Source organism: Hyperolius riggenbachi, chromosome 11, assembly GCF_040937935.1.
Source record: "Hyperolius riggenbachi isolate aHypRig1 chromosome 11, aHypRig1.pri, whole genome shotgun sequence".
Taxonomy (NCBI): domain Eukaryota; kingdom Metazoa; phylum Chordata; class Amphibia; order Anura; family Hyperoliidae; genus Hyperolius; species Hyperolius riggenbachi.
Window position 1 is genome coordinate 16,617,215 of NC_090656.1, and position 11,070 is coordinate 16,628,284.

General features: G+C 44.5%; 1 protein-coding gene across 1 annotated transcript in view; it reads left to right on the forward strand.

Annotated features, from left to right (window-relative positions):
- Window positions 1-10,224, forward strand: part of ZNRF1 (zinc and ring finger 1) — a 71,604-nt gene extending 61,380 nt beyond the window's left edge. Inside the window, exons 4-5 of the mRNA XM_068259500.1 lie at window positions 3,895-3,984; window positions 7,027-10,224. Of these exons, the coding sequence (XP_068115601.1) occupies window positions 3,895-3,952 (58 nt within the window). The 3' untranslated portion in view covers window positions 3,953-3,984; window positions 7,027-10,224. The remainder of the gene's footprint in view (window positions 1-3,894; window positions 3,985-7,026) is intronic.
- Window positions 10,225-11,070: the final 846 nt, after the last annotated feature.

An 11,070-nucleotide genomic window follows, 5' to 3' on the forward strand; every position in this document is an offset into this window, starting at 1 on the left:
ACTCAGAACATCCTCTCTGCTCTAAAAGATACACGACATAACCTTTAAACAAAAACAAAAAAAACACGTATTTTTTTACAGCTGATACAAATCCTGCGGTAAATCTGCACTGTTTTTACTTCCTGATACATGGAAGCAGACATAGGGCTAACATCCACTGCTTTCAAGTGGGCTTATCTGCTCATCTGCCATGGCAGTCATGTGACACAGGGGAGGGATCAAATTACAACTTGAGATTAGACAGGCTAAACTCTCTAAATACATACAGGGTGCATTTCTCTCCTGGTTTCCTTCTGTCCTGTGCAAGCGTTCAGGTCCACTTTAACCCCTCCAGGGTAGGAGGCTCCTCGCTTGCTCTGTTTGTCACACGATAGAAAAGTAATTGCGTACGATTTCCAACGAGAGACGTGACGCCAGAGGATTCTGTACCCGTCACAGTAACTCCGCACGGACTGGGGGCGTCCCTTCTAAATCCATGCGCAGAAGAATTCGTCAACCCTCGTAGGTTCGCAAGCGATATTTCTGCACACTTGTCTTACAGGGGTGATAATCGCCCCAATGGATCCACCTCCACCTGGATATTGTGTCCTGGAACGGTCATTGATCGTTATGAGATGCTAATAATTTTTGCCTCCTATGCAAATATAGCACTTCGAGTTGGGCCAATCACAATTCATAGAAAGTATATTTGATTGGCCCAATTCCAAGCTGTATACAATTTGCATGAAACTTCCGTGTAAGCTGTAATTATCTCAATGACCATCTCTAGCACCGGAGGCGGACGATTTTGGCTTCTTCCACTGAGAGGCGGCTCCATACTGCTGTGCAGGCGCGAGCCGTCTTGTGCAGTGTGGCCACGCTCATTCTCTTACAGGAACACGGCTGTGAGCTTCAGGGTCCCAACGCTAGAACCAACGGAGCAGAGTGATACACGCAGTATAACCATTTAGTACTCTTTACAGAGATAAATCATACAGCACCATCGGGAAATGCAGCTTGCTTAGAATGGAGGAATACAGGAAATCACAATACCATAGAGATCATTGCCTCACATTGGACAGTGACATCTTGTGGTTGCTTTACTATACTGCAGTTTAAAAAAGCGGATCCGAGATGAAAAACGAACTATAACAAGTGACTTGTCTATATATCTTATCTAAAGTTTTTATATGGTTTACACAGCAAATTTAGCTGCAAACAACTTCAACAGTTTGATTTATTCATACCTGCGATACAATAGGAGCGGCCATGTTCTGTTTGTCCCATTACACACAGGCAAGCTGATCGCATCTCCAGCCCTCAGCCTGTGACAAATTCAGTCCCCTCTCCTCCTCCCTCCTCCCCTTTGCCTCTGAAATCTCTGGCTAGTAACCTCTGCCACCTCCTGCCCAGACTGAGCTCCCATAACCCCTTGCTACTAAGGCTGAGAGTGGCAAGGCTCTCTGGAAAAGCTGTGGGCGAGGCTTGTTTAGTTTATAGGTAATAGGAGTATTAAAAAACCTTTGGCTTAAGGAATGCCCTATAAACTATATGAAAGGAACACAATTATGGAATGAGTAAAAGTTTATCTCGGATCCACTTTAAATATAACCAGAATAGCCTGGTGGAGGACGACTGGGGGAGGCCTCTGGAGGATCCAGAAGCTTTCCTCCACCGAGTAAAAGTATACCTGAGATAAGACTAACTGCATGATTTATACTTACCTGGGCCTTTCGCCACCCCCATTAGGATCGTGGGCTCAATCGCCAGCCTCTCCGTTCTGAGCACTGGTAATTTTGCCAGCTGTGCTGATCTGCGCAGGCGCTAAGCACTCCTAATCAGGGGGTCGCACCTGTGCAGAAGAGCACTACTGGTCAAATTTAACAGAGCATGTAACTGGCCTGGGAAGACCGTGATGGAGTCCACGGATCTCATAGGGCGGGAGAAAGCCCCAGGTAAGTATAATGGCCATGCGTGCGGAACGCAACGCGTACGAACGCACGCCATCCGCGTTTGTGTGCGTTGCGTGGCTGATCCCATCACTGAAAAGTGAATGGGACAGCCACGCGTTTTTACAAAAAATGCGTGCAGCATGCGTTCCCGGACCGCACAGGTCCGGAACGCATGCAGTGTGAACATCAGACATTGCACTCTATGCACTGTCTGATGTCGTGCGTGTCGGCCACCTGCACGCGTTTCCAAAATGCGGCTGGAAACGCGTGCAGTGTGAACGGGGCCTAAAACAAGCCGTGGTTGTTGTCTCGGGTACACTTTTAAAGGGAACCTAAGCTGAGAAGGATATGGATTTTCATTTTATTTAATACCGGTTGCCCGACTCCCCTGCTGATCCTGTGTCTCTAATACTTTTAGCCACAGCCCCTGAACAAGCATGCAGATCAGGTGCTCTGACTGAAGTCAGACTGGATTAGCTGCATGCTTGTTTCAGGTGTGTGATTCAGCCACTACTGCAGCCAAATAGACCAACAGGACTGCCAGGCAACTGGTATTGTTTAAAAGGAAACATTCATATGCCTCTGTTTAGGTTCCCTTTTAAGTATATATTTGGCCAAAAAACAAACAAAAAAACTCAGGTTTTCTGTAACCCTTTCTCAGCAAATTAATTGTTTTGGGGGGGAAAGTTGCCAACCTCCAGTAGTGGGAAGCTTCTGGATCCCCAGGCTTCCGTCTTACAGCCCACCCATCTAGAGCAGGAACCCTCTACTGTCTCGTTGGGCTTCCAGCGGTGGAAGCGCGCATCTGGACTAAGCATGTATGAGTAAGGTCAGTGCAAGCCAAGTAAAACCGTGTCTAGCACTGCTGTAGGTCTAATGGCCTCCTCGGCCCCCTGCCTGCTGTGCAGCAGATCTGTATGACCACTGATGGTAAAATGTCACCCGATGAAGATCGGAACAGCAATTCTATTTATTCCCACTGGCACTCTTAAAGGATACCCGAAGTGACATGAGATAGACATGTGTATGTACAGTGCCTAGCACACAAATAACTATGCGGTGTTCCTTTTTTTCTTTCTCTGCATGAAAGAGTTAAATATCAGGTATGTAAGTGGCTGACTTAGTCCTGACTCAGACAGGAAGTGACTACAGTGTGACCCTCACTGATAAGAAATTCCAACTATAAAGCACTTTCTTGCTCTCAGAAGCCATTTTCTGCTAGGAAAGAGATAAAAAGGGGAATTTCTTATCAGTCAGCCACTTACATACATGATATTTAACTCTTTCATGCAGACTGATAAGAAATTCCCCTTTTTATCTCTTTCCTAGCAGAAAATGGCTTCTGAGAGCAAGAAAGTGCTTTATAGTTGGAATTTCTTATCAGTGAGGGTCACACTGTAGTCACTTCCTGTCTGAGTCAGGACTGAGTCAGCCACTTACATACCTGATATTTAACTCTTTCAGGCAGAGAAAGAAAAAAAGGAACACAGCACAGTTATTTGCGTGCGAGGCACTGTACATACACATGTCTATCTCATCGTGTCACACGTCGCCTCGGGTATCCTTTAATTGTATAAATTGGGCCAATCCAATTGACAGGAAGTGCATTTGATTGTCCCAAATATAAGCTGCAGGCAAGTTGCATGGCCTAGCTACGCAAGCCAGAATTATTGACATCTGATTAGCCCTCTACAAACTCTGATCGCCAAAGGGGCCCCACATGTCTTAAAGGAAACCTGAGGCGAAAATAAACTGATGAGATAAACAATTGTATCTATCCTCCTACACCTAAAAATGCCTTGTAAATTGTTCAGTATACTCCAATGTCAGTACTATGTAACATAGTAATAATGTGCTTACCCATGTAGGAGCGACCTGTTTAGAACCAGTCCTTATTGATGTGTGCGCTTTATGGACATTGATGTGCTGATACTGATCTCACGCCTGTTTTCTACCCCTCCAGCTGTATAGATTCCTGGTTTGAGGTGAACCGGTGTTGTCCAGAGCACCCCTCTGATTGATTGGTGCCCACCCTGACTGGCTTTCTTTTAAAGTAAGTACAAACTTCTGCCAATCTACTCATTGCAGACACTTATCTTCTGGCGTATAAGACTTACTTTTTAACTCTTGAAAAATCTTCTGAAAAGTCAGGGGTCGTCTTATACGCCGGGTGTCATTGATGCCGGGTGATACGCCCTATCCTGTTACCGCCTATCAGATCTCGCTGCTGAGGACTGTAGTGAAGCGGTGCAGGCGCACATGTGCGAGATCTGAGAGGCAGAGGAGGAGGTAAATGGGTTACAAGGGCGGGCCAGACGGGTGAAAGAGGCGTGTTTTATGGGCACAGCGTGATCTATTCCATACTGCTCTGATAGGTAGACAAGGAGAGCTGACCAATCCACTTAGGGAGAGTTGACCAATCAAATTGGTCAATCGCCTATATACTGGGTACCACATACAGCACCAGTATCTGTTCATACATAGCACCAGTATATGATGTTTTTTTTTTTATTTTTTTATTTGGTGTTTGTTGGAAGAGGGGTAGTCTTATATGGTGAGTATATTCCAAACTCTATATTTTAACTGGAAAAGTTGGGGGATCACCTTATACCCCGGAAAATCCGGTATATTAATAAAACCGTTCTGGAAACCATTCTCCGAATGGCAGGTTTCTTCGCAGAGGAACACGCACTTAGAATATAAACTCTGTTAACATTGTTTAACAAAATGGTGCATAAAAAATACAGAAAAATTACAAATTATTATTCAAGGAACAGATTGATATGGTAAAATATTGAGACAAAGAAAGTAGAGATAACTGGATAAAGTCTGAGCAGTCTGTAGAATTACCTAGTCCTCTGGAATAATCAGTCCAAGGATGTTGGTAGAATGTCCTTTTGTTAATAGTCCAAAGCTGAGGTCCAATTGGGTTAGCAGATGAATCTGGGCTGGATCAGCATTGGATTCAGACTTTTAACCCCGTCTCTCCTAGGGTAGAGGTTGTAATGAGATGGGCAGCCTCGGGCTGCTGATACATTTCCACCCTCCTCAATGAGTTTGCAATATGAAAGTCTTAACTCCTTGATGGTACATCCGCCAGTGACCACGACACCAAATTATGACTTTTCATAATTTCTCAAATTTATACATAGCAATCACTGTGTAGTTGTTCTGTTTTGTAACAGAGAAACCCTATCTCTGCGGCAGAAGGTGCAATCTCTACGATTGTCTGTTTGGAACGTTCGTATTTTAATCCGTGATGGTCCCACTCATTTTAATGCTGTTAACATAAATAATAATGTAGAATTCTGATCGAGAACTGTTTATTACTGGTTGTAATAAAGGACATTTCCATGTGATCTTCCTGGGGACATCGAGAGATGTTGCTTTGGCAGTAAATGTTTTATGATAGAGTTCTGGTTTCCTGACTCAGTTCTGGAATCTCCGAATGTAGATCTGGCAAACCAGGAGGTGGTAATGGGTGTATTGTTCCTCTATGCAGGGGAAGTTTTACAACTTGTAAGCCTTTGGGCAGGGTCCTCCTCCTTTTGTGTCCTACCGGATCATGCACCTCCATTACCATACACCCATCCTATGGATCTGAGTGAACTCGACTTGCCTAATCTCCATACTCCCATCCAGTGACTAAGCATTACCTTGTACTCATACTGTGCTGCGTGATCTGGTTTTCCTTGTATTTCTGAATTGTGGTATTGCTGTATGTCACCCCTAAATATTGTCTGTAATCTTAATGTCCAGCACTGCGTAATATCTTGTCACTTTATAAATTCAATAAATGTCAGGACAATGTTTACATTTTCCCTATGCAAATCTACTACATACACTTTCTTCCTAAGATGTGGCTGTGTAAAATTTTAAAGCTATAGGGTTGCTATACACCAGCAGTTCTGGATGCTAGCCTGGCTTACAGTGGCATAAAGAGATAATTTGCATATTCAGTAGTGGTGCATTGTGGGTAGCCACAGATGTTAAAGTGGATCCGAGATGAAAAACTAACTATAACTAGTAACTTGTCTATATATCTTATCTAAAGTTTAGATAGTTTACACAACAAATCTAGCTACAGACAGCTTCAATAGAATATGATTATTTCTTCCTGTGATACAATGACGGCAGCCATGTTGTTTGTACACATTACACACAGGCAAAAGCTTATCTGCGTCTTCAGAACTCAGCCTAATTCCCCCCCTCCCCCCCCTCCTCCCCTCTGCCTCTGAAATCTCAGGCTAGTAATACCTCCTGCCCAGACTGAGCTCCCATGAGCCCTTGCTACTGTCTGAAAGTGCCATGGCTCTCTGGAGAAGCTGTGGACGAGGTCTGTTTAGTTTATAGGGAATTCGAGTATTAAAACAAAAAAAAAAAAAAAAATGGGGCTTGAGGAATGCTCTATAAACAATAGGAAACCATGGGAAAGGAACACAGTTATGCAATGAGTAAAAGTTCAATCGTGGGGGGGGGGTAGGGCGCAGCTATCGGAGAGAGACATGAGCATAGAGAACCATGCTTTTGGCTGGCAATTGGCTAAAGCAAATCCGCCAGGCTGATAGCTGACCACGGTGTTTGGAAGGATCCAGAGGGTGCTGTACACATGTTGGATTCACAGCAAGCGGTAGTTGTTCCCACAAGGCTTTAGAGTCTTATTGTTCTCTTTAGAAATTAATTAAGTCACAAAGAGCCAACATATTCTGGAGCGCTGTACAAAGTAAGAAGCAACTATGGGGGCCATAATACAGACGGCGGTATACACCAATATACAAAATACAGGAACATGTCAGTCACTATGATGGCACAACCTGCAACAAGCTTGTAGTCTACAGGAAGTGGGATTGCAGGAAATCACCTTCAGAACAGGAAACTAGCCGGTGCAGGGTCTTCTGTAGGGATAGGCGTACAGCTGCAGGGAAGCACAGATGTGAAAGCTTTTTTTTAATTCGTAAAAGCTGTGCCAGAAGTTATTCTTTTTACTTGCACTAAACGAGATGTGTGCTTTCAGAATTTAACCCCTTTATTTTTTTTGTGTTCAGCTTTTAAGGTACGCTGTCTAAGGCTTCATGAATGTCTTTTCTTTTTCCAGAATACTGGGTCTCGCCCACTTTAGGATCACAGAGACTGGACTCCGCGTCCTCTCCGAGATGTCTAAACTGCTTCACACAAACACCCGTCCCCTCCATTATAAGTTCCCTGCGTAATCCGGACCGGGAAATCTGGGGAATGGTATAAACCAACCTGAAGTCGCTTCCCATCATCATCTTTGAAGATCTGCGGCAGAGCAGGCGTCGGGAGGAGCCAGAAGAGACGTGTCTTTGCGCAGGCCGGCGCGGGTGTTGGACAGTGCCAAGGTGTCCTAAGTTTGTGTCATTTACAAGGGATTTGGGCCGCCCCGCTGACAGATCTGGCCCCCTTCTCAGCCCTTTTACTGCTATTGAACACAGCAGGATGCGTTTAATGTGATGCTATGGTGGACACTTGTACTTTCTATTTACTTGGCAATTTGCACTGAACGACTCTCCTAAGGGCGCAGAGACCCTGCACAGGCCTGGAAGTGGAGGACTGCGCCTCAAGATGGCGCGTTTTCAGATAGACTTTTGGCGGTGAACTGTGTAAGCGGTATTTCTTCTGAACCAGGGTCCTTTCCCAGTGCTTCCCAGAGGTGTGTAGGCGGTGGGCACTGACTTGTTGTTTGGGGGGTGGGGAGGGATCGACTCACAATTTTCTCGTCTCCAGCTGAATTGAGTATTTTGCACATGTTGTTAGAACGGGGGTGGAGGTTGGGTCCAAAGTGGCCATATTTAACAGAATCCAGACTTGGATGCAGGGTCAGTGATAATTTTATTTTTGTTTTTCTTCAATACACAATCTCCTGATTGCCAACAGTCCTCCTCCTCCTGTATATTATAGATAGAATAAATAATTTCTGCTGGGTAACGTCGGACACATTTCGAGGATTCTGTCGGTGTTTACAATTTGGTGCCACCGCCCTCGAGTTCTTCCCTGACCCCATTATCGCCTCCTGTAGGTGGCCATTTCACATTTAGTGTTATTTTGTATATATCTTAGTAGTAATAGTACATTTACAGGTGCTGGATTTTGGGGGAAGGGGGGAGGGTTATACCACCTTTTCACTCATTAGGGGTTGCAGCTCTGACTGTGGAAGGTTGTATGTTCACACACAGAACCATTTTACTTTGTGACTTGGAGATTCCGTTGCTGAAGGCGGTACTCCCGTTTCCGCGCATCATGTCCCCTTATTGAACGCGGATGGAGACAAACCGTGGAAATGTGTCCCAGTATTTTATGGCTTTTGCTTTACCTTGGGCATGAGGCAGAAGGCAACCCTCTACTGGTAAGCAGAGGAACCCTTTAATGTGACCATTTTATAGATGAGGCCTGTTGGGTTTAATCACTAGCTGAATTCTTATACCTCTCGGAGTATTCCGCCAGTAAGATCTCCATCTCTCCTGGCTGCCTCGATTATCCCACCAACGTGTAGGAAAATCTTGAATGGGGTTCAACTCCAGCTTGCTGCAACAACAATAAAAGTTTGCTTTGGGTTGACTGCATGTCAACGATCTGTAAAGATGGTCAATGCTAATAACTGCAGCTTGCCGATACATTTTTAATACAAGCTTGCACAGAGCTTGAAACTGGTCCAATCAAAAGCACTTCCTGTTTGTTGATTGGCCCAATTCCAATAATTTGCTTTCAATTTGTCAAAAGAATGCCATTTCTGGCAAATTTCTGTGCAATCTGTAGTAAGCTGACCCAAAATCCCCCTATGAGATTGACTCTGGTAGAGAGGGAATCTAGATCTAACGCTTCAGGTAGACTAGTAAGAAAGTTTCCTGTTGGTTCGGGGTTCTCCTTTTAATTGGTAATGCAGTTGTCAACGCTGGTCCAATGTGGTCAACTTTTTAAATGCTGCTTGGATCTATTCTCTTAGGCCACCTAATGCTTTCTGGATACTTGAGCCTGTTGAAGACCAGGTTACAGTTCTGCCCGTAGCCCTCTGCTCATACTGTAAAGTAGAAATCACGTGACTAAACTTGGTGCCAAACTCCATCTTTTGATTGGCTGCTCGGTAGTCAGGTGAGCCTTTCAGCCATGAGGTATATTGATCCTCTTTAGCCTTATTTAATGCATACAGAGCCTCTCGTACTAAGACTTGTCAGAGACTTTGCTGTGGGTCCTATTGGATCACTAATACTCATCCAACAAACATGCTCTTTTAAAATTCTTAGTGGTAAGATTGCACCTGGTCATATTGGGACATGGTGCTGGTTGTGGATACTGGCTTGCTTCATCTGATTGAATGATTTATGGTGGATCTGGCCACACAGGCACACACCCCTTTTCAATTTTAAGCCCGTTAGTGCCGTCGCTCAAATAAGCCTCAGTTTTCCCTCTAAAGTCCCCCACCCCTTGCCCTTCCCAATTTTTGTATTTTTTTTGTAACTTTCTCTCTGATGCCGTACATCTGAATAAAGCAGCCTTTGTTTCCCACAGCAGTCAGCAGAGCAAATCCGAACATGCTTAATTTCAGGACATGTTGGGATCTGTAGTCCCATGACTGGTGTTACGCAGAAGACTGTTAAACCAATGCTGTCCTATCTTCTTCAGGCCTGGCCGCCACGGTAGGCCCAGGTTAGCTGTAAATGTTTGTCGCCACCTTGTGACGAATTGAATTAGTGCAAAGTATTTTTTTTCCCTCCCAGGTTGGTAAAATGTGTGCTGATTGCATCCTTCTAAGTGCAGTTCCCTCGTGGCGAGTGGCAGCCAGTGCCAATTCATGGCTTTCACCGTATTTGGTTCTAACGGGACTAGGGCGGTTTTTAATTTTATATTTAAATAAAGGCTTTCTTTTGTCATTTGATATACTGTCTAATGCTGGAGTCGCGTAGAGCTGCAGGTCGTTGTCCCTCATTAGCGGACGGACTTCGGAGTGTTTTTCATACGTCGGTGGGTGGTCACCCATGATTTCTGGGGGGCGCACAGAGACAGGTGTAGGAGTTTGATGCCCCATCACTGATTTGAGGAGAGTTTGCACTGTCTTCGCCATGTTTTATCACCCCAAAACTGCTGGAATGACCCTTATATTTTGCTGACCTGAAAAAGCTTTTGGGGTGGTAGGGAGACCCCCTTAAATAGGCCAAGCTCCATTTACCCTGTTGTGAATTTTTTTTATTATATTAATTTTATAAGATGGGTGGGAGGTGAGAATACAGACTGTGTTGTATATCTGTTGTTATAAAATAAAGAAATGTGTCTTTGCAGATTCCAGACTCTGATGTGTTTTTCATTATATCACTCCTGTATTGATTTTTATGGGATTAATAATATTGATTTATAAAGCACCCGCATATTCGGTGGCGCTGTACAAATTTAGGAAAACAAACATGGGGTACATAATGACACCGACAAAGATATACATCAAATATGGGTACAAAACAGAACTGGTGGTTACAATGACAGATGTAACATGATGAATAGAATGTATAGCAGTGTGAGCTAAGAAATGAACAAAATCCAAGGCACAAAGGGTGAGAGCCCTTCCCTTGCGAGCTTACAATCTAAAGGAATTTGGGGGGGGGGGGGCAGCAGCAAGAGGTGGGGAGGTCTGCGGAATGCATAAAGGCACAGTGCCTGTTAAGGTTATCTAGTGAGGATTAAACGTGGAGAGCCTAAGTTAGTGTATGCTTGTCAGAAAAAGTGGGTTTTGAGGGAGCGTTTAAAGAATTGGAAGGTTGGAGAGCGATGGATGTGCTGTGGAAGGGCATTCCAGAGGACTGGTGTGGCACGTGAGAAGTCTTGTATACGTGGGTGCGAGGAGGTAATTCTAGAGGACGATAAGAGAAGCTCCTGTCCCGATCAGAGATTGCGATTGGGTGGTCAGTGGGATGCCAACTCTAAGTTGATGCAAATGTTATGCAAAACTAGGTCGCTAGGAATTAGACCAGCCCTTAAAGTACACCTGAAGTGAAGGATGTGGAGGCTGCTATATTTATTTCCTGTTAAGCAATACCAGTTGCCTAACCTCCTGCTGATCTCTTTAGCTGCAGGTAGTGGCTGGATGAGCTGCATTCTAGTTTCAGGTGTGTGAACCAGTCAGGCTTCAGTCAGA